A 23,175-nucleotide genomic window follows, 5' to 3' on the forward strand; every position below is an offset into this window, starting at 1 on the left:
AAAATCTTACTGTGACAGGACATATTAATCAATCTGTAAAGAGTTTCTAGGGATATTTTCCACAGACTGTGGTTTCTTTAGCCAGAAGCACTTGATGCATCAGGACCAATAATTTCAGACTGTTATTCTCAATGGAGAGAATTATTCATGGGGGAAAAGTGAAATCCAAAAGCCTTTGCAGGTTCACAAGTGGAAATACACCTTTTGCAACTTCTCTGCCAGCAACCCACAGGAGATTTCTTAAGTGTCAGAGAGTGGTTGGGAAGACAGCTTCATCCTGGAAACAGGCAAAACTGGGGTTTGAAAAATGTGTGTTCACAGGCTTCTCCTGTGCCCTAAAGCCCACTTTCCCTCTCCAAATGCCTTCATTTCACCTATCTGCTGTTTGTCTCATCTAGGAGCTGCAGGGGTTGTGGGGTCTCCAAGCTCTGAGCACTAAATCCAGGCCATTGCTGACCTCCCAGTGCAGAGCATCATGAGATCCCCCAAAGCCAGGCTGGGAGCATGGGTGGATTCTTCCCCCTCTCTGAGATCAGGTTTTCCAAATAACAGAGGTTGGGATGCATTGCCCCCCAGACCAGGATCCACCTAAACCCCAAATGTGGGTCTGGGATGCCAGCAGAGATTCCACAAAGTGGCCTCTGTGCTAAAAAAAATCTGACTTAGCCTCTGGCCTCCATTCTGGCACAGAAAAACAGCTAAATCCCATTTCTGTGACTAAAATTTGTTGGAAGTAGCCACAGCTGCTGATGGAACTGTTTTTCAGTGCTCTAAGGCTGGTTAATTAGAAATCTATAGATTGATGTTACATGAGAAATAATAGATCCTTTATTTTTTCAAGTGCTTAATTATTAATAAATTAATGAGATGGAAACTGAAGTGAAAGGAAAAATGGTTCTCAGACTGAAGGAAGTTAATATAAAATCTAAAATGCATTCTCTTCCAGCTTATTAACTTTGAGATTGATGTAATAACCTCAAGAGGTTTTTTAGTTTGTCTCTTCTCTCAAGTTTATATTCAGTATAAACTACAAAAGTAGTTTCTATATTCAGACTAGATCTTGAAAGGATTTTCTTTTACAGGGTGAATTTTGCTATTTGTGAAAAGAAAATGGAACAATATGGCAAGATCTGCAGACTAATGTTACTCAGTAAATTCTTCCTTTTCAGAGATTAACCAACCTGAGCCCCTTTTTCTATCACTAAATTACAAAATGTACTCTGCAGAATTTCAGGAGAAAATTCATTTTATGTTCCATTACTGCTCATGTGTGACCATACCCAATTCATCTGCAATATTGTCCAGTTTCTCTTCTAATTTTCTTGGCATCGGAAGTAATTTGAAACTGCAGAAAGTAGAAATGGGGAGAAAAATCCCAGCATCATTTTGTCCATCGATCATTTCATTGTCTCCTCTGAAGTTGCAGGATTGTTCTCCACTTCTCTGACCTGTTCAGCTTTGAGACACAGATCTCTTCATGCTTCACTCAGAGAATAACTTCATCTATTAGGACAGCGTGTCCTGTCCTCATACTCACCATAAAAATTTCCTTTTCTTTCATTTTTTTCTTACTTTCACACCATTGTTTCCCATTCTGAGGCAGATGTCTCAAAGCCAGTACCATCATGGAAACCTCAGCTTCCACATCCTTTGGCTGGGTGGCTGTTTCCTAAGGTCTTGCACCCAGTGGGGCACTTCCCAAGTTCTCCCGCTTTTCACCTGGGAGCTGCTGCTGGAGTCACCACTGCTGCTACAACACAAAACGTGTCAAGGTTTATGTTACACCCTTCTCCTCCTTCTTAGGCTGTATGGAAACCTCAGATCTAGTTCCACAATCACCAACACCTCTCTTCTCTCCCACTGGGAAACACAGAGCTGTTTATGGAACATGTTACTCTCCTCTAAAATTCAGAGGAATATGTTAAAATTACCATGGCTTACTGTCACCGGAGAGACAAGCTCCAAACTTTTCTTTGGAGTTTCTTGCTAAACATAACTTTCTTCATACTGCATTTGCTTTTCCCTGAAAAAAAATGGATACATCCTTCTCCTCACCTCAGCAAGGAGCCTGAATTGCAGCTCAGGAAGCATTTGGAAACACTCCCAGGGACTTCAGGGGCTTTGAGCAACATCCCACACACACACTTGAGCTTTTTACCTAAACCTCCCTCCAGACTGTGGTTTATCCAAGCCTGGGTGATTGCTGATGTGGTTCCTTCAGATTGCTGGGTGATTCCTTCAGAAAAGAGAGAGGTTGAACAGAGCTGTCCTTGCTGTAGCAGGTCAACAAAGCTGCAGAAATGGATCTCCTGGCTTTTCTGAACACCTGCAGTCAGTGAGTAACCAGAAAAGGTCTGTATGGGGTTCCAACAGCAGCCAATTTCTCTCCCCTTATCAGTCTGCGTCCACCAGGCACTGTGCAGAACACATCCCATATTAATCACTGCTTGGTCAAACGAACCTCTGAAGCTCTTTCCAACTCTTCCCAGGCACTTCTGCCAGCCTTCTGAATAATTTCTGTACTTCTTCTCACAGACAGTCTCAATATCCTAATGCTTCTTCAAACATCGTGGGTGATGCATGAAACTTTACACTCCTCTGTCAAGCCCTCAAAATAACCACTGTAGTTGGAGAAGGAAATACCTCTCTGTTTCAGCCACCAGGAAACACCGAGTTGTTCATGGGGGACATGCTGCCACTTTCCAAACTCACAAGAATACAGATTTCCCTTGTGGGCTCTCCATCAGGGAGACACCATCTCAAAACTTACAGGGATCCACTCGCATCCCAGAACTCTGCTCCCCCATCAGATACCCCTCAAACTGGCAAATGTTTCAAAAATTATTAGGAAAAATGTGCAGAAGGAACAGAAAGAGTCACGTTTCTCTCTGGGAAATGAGCTCGAAATGGATGCTGTGAGTAACATATGCAAAAATCCTTTTTTGTCTGTGACAATTTCGTTTAGACCTTAATTGCTTAACTGAATCCCTTTCAAACTGCATAGTAAAATAAATGACTGCAGAAGCCTAAATGTACGAGTGTAAATACCTTTTCAAACATCTTGAATTTTTAGACAGTGAATCAAAGAGAAACAGAAGGATGCAGTCTTATTTTTAATCACTTTCCTACTACTCAAATTATAAGAAGCGATGAAATACATCATAAGAGACATGTTGAGATATTTTGGCATGCTGATAAACTGAAATTCAATGGTTTGACATGCTATCTCAGATAAATTAACTTTGAAGTCTTTGCTAATTTTTCCCTGGACCACTGATAAACATAAGCTCAAGTTCAAAGCTCACCCTGTTTAGCTTTGCACATCTGAACTGAGAACAGCATAAAACATTCTAAGTAGCTCCTGAAGAACCTTTAAAAAGTGTTATTGATGAGAATAGTACTGGGACAGGCACATGAATGCTACTGGGCCCACGACGTGAAGGCTGAAGAGCAGCAAGAAAGGGAAACCCATTGGATGCTCTGGTGGAAATTACAAGGTATTGCTCATTCATCCTCAGCAGCACAAATGTGGTGTCTTGGTCCTTCCTGAAGGCTGAGCCTCCTCATGGTCACCCAGACTGACAAATTCACAGTTCCTGGGGGTGTGAGACAGACTCTTGGACACCTGCCCACCACAGCCTTCCACCATAGTCCTTAGAGACTGGATGTGGCACTCAGTGCCATGGTCTGGTAACTGCAGCGGTAGTGGACCAAGGGTTGGACTTGATGATCTCAGAGGTCCCTTCCAACCCAGCCGATTCTATGATTCTTACCCTCATCCACTGTCACACAGCCCTGCAGGTTTGCAGCCCTTAGACAGGAGGTCCTCTTGGCTTTCTTTCCCTCACAAACCTGATTTTAGGTGTGGGCTTTCCCCAGAGCCCACCCGTGGATCTCCCCTTTACCACCAGCTCTGAGTCAGGAGGCGTGGGACTGTGAACAGCAATGAGAGGCAGATCCGTGACAGCCTCCTCCCAACAGGCTCCCTCCTCTCCTCCCTCACCACCAAGCAGCTCTTCACATCACCAGGGAAGCACAGGATGCTGCCTTAGCACCAACTCCTACCCACCAGCTGCTACACTCAGCTTGGGGTTGGCAACACTCGGTGGGAGGGTAGCAACCAGCCCAGCCTCCTGGGGAAGAGACACCAAGACCATCCCCTAAATGCCCCCCTAAATGTCCTGAAATTGGCTGGGATGGGAGACAGACACACTGATCACCTCAAGGAGGTTGTGGCTTTGCTTGAGGATGCAACCATGTGGATCCAGTTTCAGGATTTGGGGGTCTCCTGCTGGGAGACAGATGTAGGACATCTACAAAACCAACTACATGAAAGCCAGGAAATGACATTAAGCACTCACTTAAGCATTGAATGCCTGAGGTCCATGGATTCCCTCCTGGTTCACACTCTTTCTCTGTTTTGGATCACTACAATGAGCTGTCTATCCCACACCTCCTTGCTGGCCCCCAGGTCATGCAGCTCATACCCTCAGTGTCACACTATAATAATAATGCTGTTGTGCTGGCCTGCAGCATGGTCCTTCATGTCCTCTGAGATAATCTAAACCTAAAAAAACCCAAGTAGTGTATTAATTGTGTGAGAGGGCCATCATGGCACCACTTAGGGCCCCAAGGAAGCCAAACACCCTGTGGCATCAGTGCCCCTGAGATGCAGAGCAGGGTAGGTGCCACCCATCCCAACCATGTGGCCCAGGGGTGATGAACAGCCCCTTACTCTCTTTGTTTAGCAAACCCAGTCCAGTCAGGACTGGGAAGAATTCTTTACTGTGAACATCAGATTTGTCCCATTCCTGTCCTTATTTAGATATTTTATCTGGGAATTCTGTTTGCCAAAGTTGGGGTTTTTTTTTAATTTACCTAGCTTATCAAGCAGTCTGCCATCCTCTACAAGGCTGAATTTATTTCAATGATTACAGCTCTATCCAGAGGCAAAATCAAATCTTTGACCCATGGGACTGTTGAAATCAGCAGAAAAATTCTGTCTGAATTCAGCAACGACATTGTGTGTGCATAGACATGGACAGGGCTAAGAAAACCCCAGGAAGTGTCAGAGTTTACACCTCAGCTGGACATGGAAAGCAGATCAGTACTGCTAACCCCCATCCTCATCCCACTGCTCCTGCTTGTTCTCTGTCTGGCTTCCAGTCCCTCCACACAGTCCTTGAAATTCCATTTGAGGTATTTGGTTTCCACAGTAAAAGGAGGAGGATGCTCCTTATTGAATGTGGAAGATTATCTAACACTCCCAGATGGTTTGGTGGTTGCTAATTCTCATCTGTGCATCACTTAATGCAATTCTGACAGAGGAGTCAAGCCTCTGCTCAGTGCAGTTGTGCAGATCAGGACAGAAATCACTGGTCTGCAGGGTTCCAAGATACAAATGTGACCCCTCAACAAGCTGATAGTGAACACTGGATCATCACAGCCACACAACAGCCCTGGAAAAGAGCCACTCCCTAGTTTTTGAGGGCAAAATCTGTCATTCTGCAAGCATACACGTGGTGCTTCCTCAGCATCACACAGTGTGCATGGTCACTTGAGAAATGTGTTACATCTTTAAGTGATGGGTATCTACATAGGGCTTTCAACTGATCTATCCAACCACACGTGAGTCATTCACTAAAATGCTTATAACCCAACTGAGAAAGAGCAGATTTCAGGAGAAATAAAGCAAGTGCAAGTTAAGATACTACTCAAAACAGCCAAAGCTGTAATATAAAGTCCTCTGGATCAGTTTTGGCCACAATTGTTAGTTCTGGTAGGTCTATAGTCTCTGTTCTGTATGTACCCTACCACTCCACCAATGAGCAGTACCACTTTCCAACAACACTTTCGTTTATTTTTCTCTTATGACATGACTATAAGCAAATTCCATGCAAAAAACATATCCAGGGTTCTATGAATCTCAACAATCTGTGATTAATGAGATTGTGGGAGTGGCTCTTTTTTGTGGACACTTCTATTTTTACACATTGCTTTGACTTAATAATGCGCACAGTAGAAACAAGTCTATTCCCTGTGCCTCAGGTTTGTAAAGGACTCATTGAAATGATAAGTGAAATGTGTGGAGAACTGCTGAAAAAAACCAAAGCCATCAAAATTTCAGTTAATTAGCACTAGCTAAGTAACTGCAGGAATAACAGATGTAGCCTATTTTCTTGCTGTAGGTAAAGATTAACAAGTATTCAATTCATGGCAGTTTTCAAGTTGCTAAGGATTATGAGAACAATGCCCACTATTTTCAGCTCACCAAGGAGAGTGAATCAAAGAGCCCAATGTTTCAAAAAGATCCTTCAGATGGTGCATCTGCTGCAGCCTGGCTGGAGACCTTGCATGGGCTGACACCATCACTCTCTGTGGGAACCAAGACAAAGTCCCCACAGAACATCTGGACAAGTTATTAAGAAACTGGGCTTAAAAGGAAAACCTTGTTTATGTCATGTATGTTAGAGGGACTCCAAGAAGAGGCAAATCCTGTGGTCAAGCCAAAGTGCAAAGGTTTCACTCCAGTAAAGGACATAAATGGTGAAGGAACTTCTGACAGGTCTCATTATGTTCAACTTAGCTGCTGGGGCTGGTTAAACTTTGGTTCTTTGCGTCTAAAAGAGGACATTTCTTTTACAGATTTTATTATCCATTATATATATATATAGATAGGCAAGGAAAAAGAGAGGAAATGTTCATTGTCAGGTTGGATGTGGCTTTAAACAACACAGTCTAGGGACAGATGTCTGTGCCCATGGCAAGGGGAGTTGAACCAGGTGATCTTTAAAAGGCTCCTTCTGACCCAAACCCTTCCATGATGCTCTGATTTATGAGAACAGAACGTTTTAGAATTTTCAAAAGAAATTCTGACCATATTGGCAGAAGTAAAACCCCACAGGCAACTGTGCTTCCTTTCCATCTCTCTGGAGTTTTACAAGGCAAAAGCTGCACAGGTTGAATGTACAGAGCTGCACTGGAATCTGATGTGATCTACTGAGTGAGAAATGAATATGAAGGAAAGTAGGATACCTTCTGTTTTACGAATTTCTCTGAAAAAGATAAATAATGCTCATTTCTTTATAATGGGTCAATACGTGAGAAGTAATGCACTGGATAGAAAACATGTTTTCAGAAAGTAATATTAATATTCACATTCTAAAGGGCACTTGCATATTCAGACTGAAAAAATGGACTATTTTATGTGTTCAAAGTCCAAACAGAATAAAACAGTATGTACTCCCTTTGCCTTGCAAATAACTATTCAGCTGAGGCTAGGAATGTAATTTACTACCAAATGATTAAATAAACAGCAAGAAAATAAATTTTGCACTAACAGCCACGTGGCATGTTATATGCAGGACATGAGAGTGCATTCAAGACAGAGTTCCTGCTAGTTCAGGTCCCCTCTCCCACTTCTCCTTGTCCCCTTCTCAGCATTTGGGGAGGGGACCCATGCAGAGGTACCTGGGGCTACATAGGGGCTGACATCCCCAAGTAGGAATTAGGTTGCAGCATAAGGCCCTGCAAACTACTTTTGTACCCCTGTGTTCATGCCACTTGGGAGACCTTGGCCAGACTGAAGTCTGAATTGTGTCAGACAGCTCTGGAAAAATCGTGCCAGGAGGAAGCTCTTGCCACAGTGATTTCTGCTGCAGGGCAGTGGGCAGTGGTGTCAGGGCCAGATCACTGAGATGTCCTGCTCTGAAATGTAAAGAAGTTAAACCAGGACAATTCTTTAACTGCTCTGTTTTTTGTTTTTTTCTTTCACTTAAAGACTTTTTGGTGATATCGTGCTTGCTTTTTTTTTTTTTTTTTTTTTTTTTTTTAGAAGGATACAGACCAGCTATTTTGAGAAACCCTTTGAAATCAAACTCAACTAGCCCTTAAGCAATTTCACTGTGCCAGAAGTTGTACTTTAAACCGCTTGGTGTATGCACAGTGTATTTGTCTGAGACACTTACATCACTTACATGCCTGAACTGATATTATCACCTCAAAACTTCATAGAATTTAAGTCATTTATCCTCACAGCATCCACACATGGCAGAAAGAGCTTTCCACTTCCCAAAGCAGGAGCAGAGGCACAGAGGTTGTGCCTTTTCTGTCCCCAGTGGGAACAGAACCCACTGTCCCACAGCTGCCCCCAGTGTCAGGGCTGCTGCCATGCTCCCCCAGGACTGTTCCCTTCAGCCATCCATCCTCTTGGCAAATGCCTGGACACAAATCCAGACTCCATTTACTGGTGGAGATGTAGCAAAAAAATGTCATATCCAGCCCCCAGGGTGTGAATAAGGTGCCCAACTTCACCCAGAAAACTTTCCCAGCAGGGCTGGTGGGTATGTATCAAGTCTAAGGCCCTCAGGCCTCCAAGAATCCTCTTTCAAATCCCTCTCCTGGTGTGTATTACTAAGGACAATAATTATTTAAAAAACAGAGATGATTACTAGTTATCTTACTCATTATTGCACTGTGCCTTTGGACATCCATCACTTTGAGCTCACTTCTTTGCAGGTGAACAAGAGAGGCTCAGAGTTCCTTTTTTTCTGACCTGGAAAGGAACCTGGTCACTCCTCAATTCCCCTGGAGATCCAGGAACACTGTGCTCCTGCTGCACAGGGGGAGCACAATTCATGGTCCCCAGGCAGAGGGAGGTGATGGAGCCAGCCCAGGGTTGGGCACAGTGCTCCTTCATCCCCTGGGTTGTAATAACCATTTCCACCCACCCACAGCATAAAGAAATGGATATTCAAATACTGGGTACTGCTGTTCAATTTAAACTGCTATTTTATAGCTCTCCCTTACCAAAGTTTTAATTGATGCCTCCTTTTATTCCCTTCCATTGCTGGGGATACATTTGGCTGCATCCACATCCGTGCACAGTAGGTGAAATCCTGGCTCTATGCAAGAGATTTTTAAACTTTGTTTATTGTACCTCTGCTGCTTTAGATTTCCACATATCTACACCACAAAGATATATAAATCCATGCAGTGGTGATGACCATCACTGCTCATGCTGTCACACTGAGTCTCCAGGCAGCCTTGGCTCAGTTCTGTGCAGGTTTCTGCACAGGCATGGATGGGATGGAAGAGTAAAGTGACTGCACAAATCCTGCACAACATGGGGTACCAAGGGAAACGCTGGAGGGTATCAAGCTGTACCAAAATATGTTTTCAAATAGTAATCCCCAGCAAACAAGCCCATTCACTTTTACTTGCTCCCAGATGGACCACAGCACTCCTTGGTGGGCAATGCCAGAGGCCAGATTCCAGTACTCTTTATTTCTTTTAACAACTTACTGCATGAAAAGCAGCACTGACTTGAACAAAAAAAACCCAAACCCTAACACAAAACCAAACCCAATTAATCTTACCCAGAATTAATTAGGGAAGTATTCCCTTTCTGTGGGCAGGGAAATTACAAGAGAAAATTATCTGAGACCACAATGTAAATCAATGACAGAATAACACACGAGCTCAAGGTTTTCAGACCCGTGTGCTTTAACCACAAAACCAGCCCTTCAAGACTGGAGAGCAGCAGCCTCTGGTTCCCTTTACACATTGCTGGATAACAGGCTAGAGCATTATTCCTCAAAGAGACCTGTCCCTTATCCACTCTGCACTGCTGCATTTTATTTTAGCACCTTTAATTTAGAGAGGAACATCACAATTCCTTTAACAGAAGACACTTGGTTTTCCCAATGCATCAGAGACAGCCTAATGAGCACCTACCACTGAGATACTGTGTCTGCTTCTACTTTTTTGTGCCATATGGCTCAGCTTCTGCTTTTCCCTCCTCCTCTTTTGAGCTGTGAGCTGCCTCCTCTGCCCCCATCCCTGCTCCGGGGGCTGCGCCGGCAGCAAACACAGCAGAGTGCAGGAATTTGGACACAGCACTGGCTCATGTGCCTTGTCAGAGGCTCTCACACACTGGGAGAAGCAACTAAGCAATAAAATACACCTGCACCCACCTCCTGCCAGCATTCAAGGGGTTGTAAAGCACAGACTGGCTACAGGTGACCCATGGGAGGATACGAGATGAATATCAAGCCCGGTACCTTCTGGAATGTTTCTGGCACACTGTGCTGCTCCAGGTTTGGGGAAGGGAACATCCACCTGCGGGACAAGGTGAACTTGTAGCAAAACACCTTGTGCAGGAAGAACACCTGGGTGAAGATGTGTGCAAATGCAGTGGGCAAAGAGCAGATGGGAAGTCAGGGAAGAAGCTCAGCCACAATAACCTCAGGTATGACTATCACCTGGTCATACCCAACAGCATACTGCAAGGCAAAGGATACTCAGGCCAGGCAGAAGGTCCAAACCTTCAGCCAAATGCACAGACAGAAGATACATGACTTATTTGACTTCTTATCTTATCTTTTCCTCCCCTATTGTCTTTTTGCTCGTGCTGTTTGCAAACAGTTGTCTTTTTGCAGTGATTTTTTTGAACACATACAGCCACGGATGCACTAGCAAATTTCTTGTGTTATTCAGCACAAGTAGGGCCAGGATTAAAGGAAGAGAGATTGTTCAATAGCACCTTTCTCCTGCTTTCTCCTGCTCTGTTATAAATAACCCCAAGAGAGAAATGGTCTCTCCCCAAAACGTTTGAAGAAGCTGCTGTGGCTCTCCTGAGAGTGACCACATCTTGATAGCAAGAAAATGCACTCCAACTACAATGATGCTAAGCTCCTGAGAAAGAGGGTGCAAGACAAAATGCCTTTCCCCAGGAAATTTTCTTTTAAAAATATATTTAATCTGGTATAAAGTGTGACCCAATCTTCAGAGACAGAAAGCTTACCTACATTTCCCTCGCCACCCTTCAAACTAGGCAAGACAGCATCAATCTGAAGCAAAACCTTTATATAGCCAATCCAGCTGCAAAACCATCTGAAAAGGGCAAATTTAAGAGCTTCTGGCAGACAGTTTCCAGCCCAGAGAAGCAAAATGTCAAAAGCACTTTCTGCAAACAGTCCTGCCCAATGCTTACAGGGAAACAAACATTAATCAATGGAGAAGACCCTGGGCTGTGATGAGATAAATATTCCCTGGTGAGCAACCAGAACTAGGTAATTTCCCTCTTCTGTGCTCAGTATCACTTAATTATGTTTATACTTCTATCCAGTGGCACTGGGTAACATTTTGCAATAGGGTGACCATGAACTTTAGGACTGAGTATATGTAACACCACCCTCACAACAAGGAGCCCCAGGATAATGGCAGGATGGATGCTTAGATCCCTTTCTTCCTAAAGGAATAAGCCCTTTCCTGAAGCTGTAAGAGACTCATGGCAGAGTTTTAATGGCAGAAGCTCTGAGGCAGAGATAAATAGTTGCACTAATTTTAGTTTGCTAACTGGCTTTTAATATTAAGAATATTAAGAATGAATAATAATAATAATTAATGAATTAATAAGCAGAATTAATAAGAAGAAGATTTTTTAATATTATGAATGCCAACCCCAGTTTTTAGTAATGCTGTGTCTTTGCTTACATAGGCAAAATTCTGTATTTCCTTTCCTTTCCTTCAGGACAAATGGACACTTAAAGGCTCCACTGTCTCACCCAAGGATGCCAATGCTCCTCAGAGTATCACCAACTAAGGATGAAGAAAATAGAATTAGAGTGGCTAAATGTTACTAACCAACAGAGTATTGTCAGAGAGAATAAACACCAAACATCTCCAAAGCATCTTCAATACTGTAGTACAGAAAGCCTTTTACAGCTAAGCCAGGATCACAAGGCACAAAATAGGAATTTCGTGTTGGAGAAGAAAGGAAAAGATGACATAAGTACTTGGGTCTCTGAAAACATTTCCTCCAATTTAAGGCAAAAAAAATGGCTTTTACAGGCTAAGATATAACCATGTGGCAGGCATCAGAATAAAATGAGCCTATGGTCTGTAAATGCATTAAAGAAGACTTTACTAGCTGCAATATTTTCTTTTTCCACAAAATACTTAAAAAAGTAAAAGTTTGGCTACAGCAGACCTAACCACTGTTGAAGAGAAAAGAAAAATCCAATCCTCCAGATTTATTTTCCATTGAATAAATTTCCAGGGAGGATGTTTAAAGCAGAAAACTATGACAAGAACTTCTGCAGACTTGTGAAAATAGTTTCTGTAAGAAGAAGTAACCATGACACTACAAAAGGAAGTCAAAATAGGATTTCAAACAGCAACCTGTATTTCCATTAAAAAATCTAGGTTTTACACAATCCTGTTTGTCTTGTTCCTCAGGTCAGAAACAGAAAACTATATGAATCTCTCTGGTGTTAAAAATATGTTCTTTGTAGAGTCCTGGGGGCAATTACCAGATGAAATATAAAGCAAGAGAACTTTTTCTTCATTGTGACTATGAATAGGATGATAATGCTTCATCACCACCTTGTTTGATGGGTTCTTTTAGAAGCTACAGAGATGCTCTTAATACAATAAAAAAAAAATAACTGAAAGTTGGGCCAACACTGACTCTGGAACTCCTGAGCAGAGTAACCTATCTGAATACAGTACCTACAACAGAGGCTGGAGATGAGATACAAGCATGCTTGAGAAACTGAGCCTGGTCCTTTTGCCCCCAAATCCTTTAATATCTTCTGGTACACACTGACATGTAACATTCCTGAGCCTGCTACTGTCCCCTGCACTGCAGTCTGCACAACTTTCCTCCAGCAGAAAAGTCAAGAGGAAAAAACAAATGTTAATAATGGCTTCACCATGTAAAAGAACAGACTTCTCTTTTTGCCTCACTGCCACATCATTTCACTTCAAAGCTTTCATAACAAAGTCCCTTTCTTTTTAAATGAGGGTAGCTATTTAATCAGAATGCCTCCACGTTGTGCCTGAGAGGAATCCTACCATATCATAATGAATTCTCATACTGTGGCATACATGGATTTAACATTTATTATCAGCCTTGATGCAAAGCTCCTTCCTCCTGAACTAAACACTAGGTATTTAATTGATTTTAGTGCACCACAGTGTAAATTACCAGGTACTGAGAGATGCAGAACTCAGTGTAAAAGGCTCATTCTGTGACTGCTGGAACACCAAGTAACCAGCAATGAAACTTCTGGGCAAGGCATGAAAGGAAGGAGATGGTTATCCAAGGCTAACAAAATGGAGAGAAAATTGCTAAGGGCTCTAAATAGGCACCTGCCTGCTGTTTGGAGAGAAAAGCCTCATTCCTGCTCTTGGGAAGCTGTGGTATTACACAGGATTACTGGCAGATCTCTACTGCTGCCCAGGGAATTGCTTGGACCAGCCTCAGCTGTACAAGAGAGGGACATAAAGCCCTGTGCCCAGCTACAACAGGGCCCTAACTGGGGAGTTAAGTGATGGAACTGCTGGTGGGCTGGAGGAAGAAACTAAATTTGATGCTGACAAAATTTATTGCTGTGAAAAAAAAAAGCAATCAAGGCAAAGAATCTCACCCTATGGGTCTGGTATGAACCTCAGAAAGTACTTGCTTACTGGACTCACCAGTATAGGAAAATAATCAGGTACGTTTGTCTGATTTAGGAGACCTTCAGATTTTTCTGGAACTTTAAAGAGTAATACATTAGAATTAGGTTTATTTGGAGTTTTAGCCAAGCCTCTTGTTTCCCTTGTTGCCAACAGGAGCTTTACAACAATAGGTATCTTAAAGCAAAACTCCTTTTTCATCTGAACTGTTCACATTTCTGTGAAAGCAAACAACATTATAATGCTGTCTGTTCAATGAAACTGTGGAAAAGTTTCTCCATTATCTCTTTATTCTCAAGGCTCCAGAGGAAGAAAAAACCCATTCTCCATCAGATGTAGCATAATGCTTTGATTAAAAAAAACACTTCAGTGTTGCCTTGTTAATGAGTCCATTCTGGGACATTTCAGACTAAGATAACAATAATGAGTGCAAGCTTAGGAGCAAGGATGCTGAAAATGGCTTACACTTGTTGAAGGTGTCTGCCTCTGAGTGGTTTTGGAAATCATCATGAGGAATTCTTTTATGCAAGATGAAGAAGATTCTCACCATTCTGTGTTGCTGTAGGAAAGTTTGGCTGATGCCTGCTGGGCTCTAAAATGCCTGCTCCTAGCCACAGCTGAAGCCCTTACACAGAGCAGTACAAGGCAGCAAAAGGGCTCCTGTTCAGTGCTGTTCCCAGGAGAAGATGCTGTGTTCAGAGGGGACATAGGGAGCAGGAGCTACTCAAAGTCCTCCTATGGCCAGAAAAAACCCCAGCAGAATTAAAACCTAGGGGCAGCTAGGATGATCCAGTGTGCACATATCACACTTTTGGGATCATACACAATCCACACAATTACAGGTGTCTAAATTATCCCAGAGATCACTCTTTTGTCTATTAATCTGTTGCCAACAAACCTGCCCATGCCCTGATCTCTACCACACTATTAATCTTTTCTAGTCTGCTTCTAACCTCTCAGCCACTGGAAAATGAGAGATACCCCTTTGTACTGAACACTTATCAGTGTAATCCAACTGATGTAATAATCTTTTTTTCCCAAAATGTGAAGTTGATGCTGGATTAATAACTACTACCCAGTTCCCAGGGACATGATGCCAGGGGTCAATTTATTATGTGGGAAGCAACCTGCAAAGTTCTAGTTGCAAAGTACTGAAATAGACTAAGATTTACTCCTTCAGTCTTTTAACAAGGTGGCCTGTGTGGTTCAATGTTTTCAAATAATTTCAAAATCTAACATCCCAGCTCTGATGTTTGGGCCCACATCTGCAAAACGTCCATACTGAAGGCTGGGATGGACCCAGGACTCATTTTCCTGAGCACTTCTCCTACCATCATGGGCTGATGCTCCCAGTTGTGTCACACATGCTCACCCTGTTGCTTCTGTTCCACTTTGCTTCCCACACTCACCAGCTGATCCATCCCTGGAGAGCTGTGTCTCCTATAGCACCCTCCCCCCAGGTCAAAAAACTCTCATCCATAGAAGCAGCAAAAGACTTTTTTCAACCACAGGGTGTACTCAGTGCCATTTCTTACTCCCCTGCAGACTCAGGAAGGCTAATTTGGTCAGTTCACTGCTGTTTCACTCCCCAGGCTCTGAGGACATGAAGTCTGAGGGCCTGTTCTGCTATTTCATAGTTTAAGCAAAGCTCACAGGCTCCTTCCTGGCATGCCCAGATGTGCATAATCCTTCCTGGTGCTGCAGTTCTTAAGTATTAGTAGCTCAAAAAACAAAACAAAACAAAACAAAACCCACAACACCAAAACCAAAAAAAAAAAAAAAAACCAAAACCAAATTAACAATTTATTCAGTAGTTGCTTAATATCAAATTCATGTATATCTACGTTATCAGAAATTTGGAACAGAAATTCCCTGACCCATCCATTATATGTCCTAGCCAATAAGCCCCATCAGATCCATCTGCCACACATCTTATTCCTGTGCAGCACAAGGAGGTGCTGAAAACAAGGGATCCAAGACTTTCAACACAGACCCAGTAGATTTTTCAATGGGTGCCAGGCACGTTTGAGACAAGACACCTCATCTGACCTAGGAGTACTGGAAACAAAGAGCAGAGTGTATGGGTGTGCAGCTCATCTCCCATCTTGAACCAGGAAAGACACTGAATGCCCTGGCCTTGGTCATCAGCTCCAGTGTTCTTAATTTCTGGTGCTGTTTCTCCTGTTGCCATTACTGTCATTACTGATAAAGATAAAAACCACACCATCCACAGGAAAAAGTGATGCTAGGAGGTTTCTGTCAGGTGCTTGCACAGAAGTATTTTCTGCTGCTGAAGGATCTATTTTGCTTTTATCATTCACATAAATCCCATTGTGCATGCAGAGATACTTCTCTCTGTCTTTTGCATAATACTTTAAAGCCACACAAAACCCAGGGTGGGAATAAATCTCATGGAAGGAACGCGATGCGGCAGATCTGTGTTTTGCTTTAATTAGCATCCTGATGTGATGGCAGCTTTGGCCTGAGTCTGGCTGTTTTGTAACACAGTACGTCCTTGCTACAGTCCTTAAGGAACCTGGCAAAGACTGCACTTCCCTCCATTGTCTGTTGTTTTTCTTGGAGGCTGAATATTTTCATTGAAATGTCACTTGCACGCCCCGTCCATGCTCGGTTGCTCTCGGAGCGTGCTCAGGCACCAGGCTTTCAGAAAACAAAGGGAATTCAGCACTTAATCACAGCTCAGTGCTTGGCTTACCTATTTGCAAAACCACAAGATGCAAAGTTTTAGTAATGACAAAAACTTCTGCAAATTATCCTGCAGGTAGATACGTGCCTGTATGAGCTGTTTCCCAAGATATTGCGGAGTTCTAAGGTGCTTGAATGTGGTGCAGGAGAGCTGATAATCTGTAGGGATGGGGCCCAGGGACTCTGAGCCTGCAGACTTCTGTAGGGCTCTCCTTGGTGTGTGGTCTGCACCCAGCAGGAAGGAGTTCCCATCATCTTGGCTTTTCTGTGATGGAAATTATCTGAATAATTCAGCAGAGTTAAGATGCCAAGTTGGAAGAAACTCAAAGTCGGGGGTTGAGGCTCAGCTGGGCTGTTTTGTTTTGTTTTGGGGTGGTTTTTTTCTTTTTTTTGCAAAGGTAAGGAGAAAGGTTTCAGGGTTGACAGAGCCAAGCTGGTTACCCTAAAAGCTTGTTCTAAGCAGAGATGTCAAAGCCTGGGAGACCTCATGCAGGAAAAATACTCTGGTGTCCTTGGAGAATCAGAATTTTCTCCTGCCAGGATCAGACCTGCTCTTCAGGAGCACAGCCCTTGAAAGAGGTGGAAAGCTACACCAGACTGGCAGAATGATTTTTCCTTTTTTTAACTAGATCCTGGTATTAACAGGATTTCCTCTGGATTTGGTGCTGTTCTTGACTGTGAAAAAAAAGGGCAGAGAAACGCAGGGATGTGGTCAAGTTTGATCACTACTTGCTTGGTTACACACTTTCCAGGGCCTCCTCCTGTAGCCTTTCCCCATGTGAACTGTCTTGTTACCTTCAGGAGGAACTAAAGAAAGAGGAGTTCCAGCACTGCAGGTTGAAACTGCAGCCTGGAAGATGTATTAGGAAATGCTCCATACCTGTAAGGACATTAGGCAATGGTTTTGATTCCCTAGGGAGTGTGTGACTGGATATTTTTAAGAAAAGGTTAATAAAACAGCTGCTAATGCTGATCAGCTGCTACAGGCAGCATATCCTGCCTGGGAATTCCCTAACTTTTGGAGGTGTCTTTTAGACCTAAGTTTTAGGCTGTTTTACAAAGGCAATGGCTTTTCCTCCCCATCTGCCTATTGGATGAACTTCTTGCCTACTGGATGAATTTCAACCCCCTTTGATGGAAGAGCAGAGATAAAAAAAATATTAAGTTCCTATATTTTTAAGCAAATACAGAGGAATAAAGGAGAATAAGAAATTAATGCCTTTGTGAATTTTTAACTTGTCCCCATGTCTTTTCAGAGAGGCAACAACCCCAGCTCCTGTGGGGCTGTGCCTAGCACAGGGTGCACACAAATCTGTAGGAAACCAAACTTCACTGCTTCATGCTCCAGTTCAGGAGAACAATGTGGACGGAGGCAAAGTCGAGCTTTGGGAATCTGCTCCGACCTGCCCAGGCAGCACATTCAGAAACTGCATTTGCAAACAGTTCTGTAACACTCAGAAAAGATGTGTTTATGTAAATCCATTTTTCCAGCATGCAGAAAATGAATCACCAGTACCCGAAGAGACTGATTTTGCCAGTGATGCATTAGTACCTGACAATATTAACCACAACAAGTTATCAGGAGGTTTCCCAATGCTGATGAGATGAAGTAAGGCAGAGAGCTTAGAAGACACAGTAGGGTAATTCTGCCAAGTAGCATCAATAGCAATCAAAAATCCTGTAGCTGCTCACTAGCAAAGTTTTTCTATCATCCCGAGACATAAATTTTATTTCTGAAAGCCCTTTATTTCCCCCCATCTTCTACAATATCCTCCAGGGAAATCTCATCCAGCGTCCAGAAACTTTCAGAGAATTGTGGCTTTGAGGAATCAGGTCTAGGAGAAGGTGTCCCTGCCCATGCAGGGGGGTTGGAACTAGATGAACTTTCATGTCCCTTCCAACCCAAACCATCCTATGATTCTATGATTTTAGTGTTCCCTGTGTAGGTTTAAATGGCACTACAGGAAACCCAAGTTGGGAAAGGAGCAGGTGTTTTCTGGCTTTGAAAGCACATGATCCTAATGGAAATATAACAAAACCTAAATGTTTTACAGTACTTTTCTCTAGTGCCTGCAAAATTTTAGCAGAATCATCACAGGAGAGGCAGCAATTATCCTACATCTATATTCTGCTTTGCAGCTGCACTGGTAACTCCACCTGATACCAAAGCTGAGCAATATTTCCTGGAGCAAAAGACAGCATGGAGTTGTCCATAATCTTGCCAAACTTAGAATCACTAGGTTGGAATATCCTGTATTTTGGGAAAATAAATAAAGAAAAAATGGTCCAGTAATTTCTAAGGAACACTTTGAGACAGCACATGAAATTCTGAGCTGTCAAATCTGAGGATGTCCAAGCTGGATGCACTAAGAGGATTGTGACAGTCTGAACAGTTTCCTGAGGACTGGTATACAATATATGTAAAAACAAGGTGGTGAAACCAAAGCCAGAGATCAGATTTCCCCATGAACATGCCAGGAAACCCAGAGGACGGATTCACCAACATACATAACCCTGGGAAGAGCTCCCAGAGGGACTGACAGGAATAAATTAGGTGTCAAATAGATGCAGACGGCTGCCTCATCACCTCCCAACCTGCCAGCTCCAGCACAGACACTGCCACCTGTGCTTGCCCATACCTCTGACAGGATAAATGAGGTGCAATATTTATCCTTTAAGTGCTCCTGCTAACAGGCAAAAAGTAAAAGTAGACGTAGCAAACATCCACCAGGAGGCTTGGTCTGTCTCCAAAAGCCTTCTCCCACAGAGGTGCTGAGAGATGCTCAGGGGCTGTAATGTGGATTTTCCACAACAAGAAGAACTCTAAAGGCTGGCAATGAAAATGCTGTCCATGAAACAAAAAACCTCCCCTGGGAAACATCAGTTAATGCCCACTTAGCAAGCAATGAGCCAGGGAGAAGGGCATATGGATCTGAGATATGTTGTGCCCATGACACTGATCTCTGAGTGGCCCTAATGTTACATCCCCTCCCCTTTTTTTTTTTCTTTTTCTTTTCCTAACCTAAATGTTTCTTCATGAGACCTGCTTGACCCCTTCTACTTCATATCAAACCTCAGTTTTAAATGTAGGCATCTACTATCTGATTTAGGAGAAATACACAAAAATGAGAAGCTAAAAAACCCCCAAGGAGTCTAATAATAAATAGTGCAGAGATGTAAACAAACAGATAGCTCATGCCCTGCAATGCTTGGCAGCTATTGTATCAACAAGTTGGAGTTTCCTTGGAAACCAAAGATTATCCATGCGTGCCTCTCCCAGACAGAAACAGGCAAAGGAAGCACGCAGAATTAATTTTAAGTCTTCTGGACTTTGTGGTGTTGCCACTTGACTATTGATGCCAATTTATCCCAATCCCAGCTAGTGATGAGAATTCAGAGGCAGTGCAGAGGCTGCACCATCCTTATGCAATGTGCACTGGGGACATGTGCCATGAAATGTCCACAGTGATGAGGGTGAGTACCTGGGCATCTTGTTCTCTCCACCCCGGGATACTACAACCCTTTTCTAAAAAGGCACAGGAAAGTCTTTCCATGGAAATACCCTGTGCAGAGCAGAGCACGACATGGCCTTGTCTAATTTACAGCAGCAAAGAGGGCCAACAGCAATGGCTTGGAACAACATCAAACAACTTTAATAAAATTAAGCTTCAGCTAATGAGTTGTACCCGATCACTGAAGCAGATTAAGAGCCCACACGTGCACACGGTTTGGGTGAGCAGGAGTTTGTTACAGTGCTGTCACTTGGTTGTCCCAGACCAGGACAGGAGGGTTTGAGGATCTTTCTTGCCTTTTTTTTTTTTATTTTCTCTTTGAATGACAAAAAGCATTGATCCTGCTCCCTGTCAGGGTCAGTTCAGTGCATTTGGATGCACGATGTCTCAGCTCACCCCACAGCACAGGGTGCAGAGTTCAGCCAGGGCTGGGGACTGCCCAGAGCTGCTGCCCCACACCCTCTGGATGGGTCCCTGGCAGCTGACTTCAGCCAAGGATTGCATCCCAGGGGCATCAGTTAAGATCTAGAACAGCTGAATGCTTGGCCCTTGGAAAACCAGTTGGCTGGGTTTGCAAATATAACAGAAAGAATAATTTCCCAGTAAGTGTTGAATTGGGAGCAAGTAGAAATTTATACTAATATATATTCAGTTTCACTTTGACTGCAGATCTACATTTTAGATAATCCAGTCATCTGGATGTAAGAAATTTAGAAAAGTGAGGGTTACACTATATTAAATAAGCTAATAATAAGTAGGAGTTATATTGATTATATATTTTTTTTCTAAATAGATCAAACAAAAATAAGAATTTGTGAATCACAAAATTGTTCCTTCCTACGGGCCATCTCTTCCCAAATTCCCATGTTGGAATTTTTATGACACTGATGTTCCCGTGCAAGTCCTTTTGCACCACTCTGGGTTGAAACGTAGGGCTACAAAACCAGACCAAAGATGTACAGGGCACAGTTCTTCCCATACTGCCATCAGCTTCTGAAATCATTGACAACAGAGAAGGGTCTCCCAGCATGGTCTCCCAAGGTTTCCCATGGGGTATTAAACCCCAGAGCTGCCTCTGTTGGATGCTCCAGGCTTCCCTATGGCACATCTGTCTCTTCACAGATGGATTTTATCCCTCTGCCCTGTCTGCTCTGCTCTTGTTTGAAGTGACCACATAATTGAAAAAGAGACTAGAGATGGTAAGAAGTCATTTTAACTTCAAATCATGTTTTAAATTTATTTCAGAAGGATGAAGGGGGAAAAAAAAAAGCAAAGCAGAATGAGCATCACTTCCCTCTCCCCTGCCAGCATGTGATGGGAGTGCCAGATCAGCCACGGCCTCACATACCTGATGGGATCCTGACCTCAGGCTCAGAGGGAGAAAATGTGGAAGAAGAGGGGCTCTGGTGAGAGGGTTGTGTCAAGAATGGTCTGAATTACTACTGCTGCTGAGAAAAGGATGAGGTTTTCTTGCAAATCCAGCACCCATGCACATGGTGGCAGTGCTCTTGCTCAATACAGACCAGTTATTTGTTGAGTCACAAAGAACTAAACCATGGCAACCCCATAGATATAGAGCCACCTCTGACCCCCTAAGCATCCCCTCTTCATTCTGGTTTGATTGGGGTGACACCATTCACAAAACACATTGATTCCCAATTTCATGACAACCTAGCCCATCATACCTGGAGCCCATTTTTAACCACCTGCCAGAGATTTGCAGAATGCAGAACACAAGACAAGCACCTCTCACATACCCCACCTTTCACATAACCCATCTGGGGTTAAAGAAAAAGCCTAAACCAAGAAGACATAGCAATTTTGACACAGAAAGTTTATAAGGTTCAGTACTCACAATTGCATGACCAGATATAAATGGTTCGGGCTTTCATAGATGTCTTCCAGGGCAACTATATTTTCATGCTTGATCCTGGAAAAAACATAGGACAAGTAGAATATAAAATAGTTTGTTGTTTTTTTTTTAATACCTGCAAAACATAAAGCATTTGTCTAACTGAAAGTTAGACACTCCTTGTCAGTGCTTTATTCAACAGCATAAAAGCCAGTTTTGACTGAAGTGAACAGACAGGAGTGCTTTGCAGCCCAGAATACTGCAATTACTTACAGAAAAGTCCTTCAGACTTCTTTGAACCCAAAATGCTGAAGGGTTAAGCACTGGGGGGCATTAGTGGTTTACGATTCCCATGTCAGGTCAATGAAGATGGATGGTCAGAGGTTGAAGTCTCAGGACAGCAGCAAAGTGGGATGAGGGATCAGTGACACAGGCAGGGTGCTGGGTGGCAGGGAGAAGGGTGCAGAGCCTGGCACAGGCAGGCAGCAGCCATACAACATCCCCAGGCTCTTTCCCACCAAATTCACCCTGCTCCAATGTTGTGTCTGGTCTGGACACCCAGATTTCTCTGCAGTGCTATGAAGGATCACACACTTTCTGTGCAACAGCTCTAAGCATCTTCATGGATTTTCTACATCCTCACTATTCTCCCCCATCATTCCCACTGAGCCTCTTGTCAAAATGCTTGCTTTAAAGAGACAAATCATCTCTACAAGAATACCTCTAATTAACTACTCAGAGCAGTGCCTCTCTGGGCTTGGTCCTTAATGCTTACAAATAATTTCCAAAGGATACATTTGACTTGGGCAAACCCTAAAGAGACTGCCAGTACAACTCCAGGGCCAGGTTATTAATTATGCCAATTGCAGACTATTGTTTTAAGAGCAAGAGAAAACTGGGAAACACTGAGCAGAGACAGCAAAGGCCACTCATTAAACAACAGATGGACACACTCAGAAAGAAAGAAAAAGTTCATCATCAGCAATTGCAAAACTCTCTGCATGTTTCAAGGTTCAAGTAGCTTAATTAAGATGCTTAATCACAGACCTGATCCTCAACAGTCCCAAGAGCCCTACCATCCTGCATGAAGATGCCAAGAGCAGAAGGTCCCCTGTGCCTGGCAGGATCTTTCCTTGCGTAAGAATGTAAACTAATCCAATTTCCTGTAAAATCACTGGAAAGATTATGACTGACCTGAATTTATGCCTATAACCAGTTATCAAAAGCTGCATTCATATAAAGACCTTCATGCACAGGAAATTTATCATCAACAATACATGAGCTCAAATACAATACCCTGCAGGGTGTCAAACAAATATACAAGTAGGCTCCTTACTCTACATAAATAACTCAAAACCCCCATGATATTTTAGCAAAATTTCTAAGTGCACTGCATCACAAATTAAGTTATTAATATTGAAAGCAGGGAACCAATCCACCACCTACTTGGCTTTACACAGTACACACCTGGAAACCTTTGTTTTGCTGTGTTTGTTCCCTTAAGGGTTGCAGTTAGGACAAGGGTAGTTTTGCCTTGCTGAAGCCAGTTGATGGTACACCAGAACCCCAAATGACATTTCAAGTGAACAGTCACTATTAAAACTTTGCATTTCTATTTTTGAGAACCTCAGAGGTTCTCCA

At 43.0% G+C, this 23,175-nt stretch overlaps 1 protein-coding gene across 2 annotated transcripts in view; it reads right to left on the reverse strand.

Moving 5' to 3' along the window:
• CAMK1D (calcium/calmodulin dependent protein kinase ID) overlaps positions 1 to 23,175 on the reverse strand; it is a 227,809-nt gene that overhangs the window by 71,857 nt on the left and 132,777 nt on the right. For both annotated transcript variants that reach the window (XM_071734127.1, XM_071734126.1), the window contains exon 3: positions 21,538 to 21,612. In XM_071734127.1, coding sequence (XP_071590228.1) covers positions 21,538 to 21,612 — 75 coding nt within the window. The remainder of the gene's footprint in view (positions 1 to 21,537; positions 21,613 to 23,175) is intronic.

Source organism: Heliangelus exortis, chromosome 1, assembly GCF_036169615.1.
Source record: "Heliangelus exortis chromosome 1, bHelExo1.hap1, whole genome shotgun sequence".
Taxonomy (NCBI): domain Eukaryota; kingdom Metazoa; phylum Chordata; class Aves; order Apodiformes; family Trochilidae; genus Heliangelus; species Heliangelus exortis.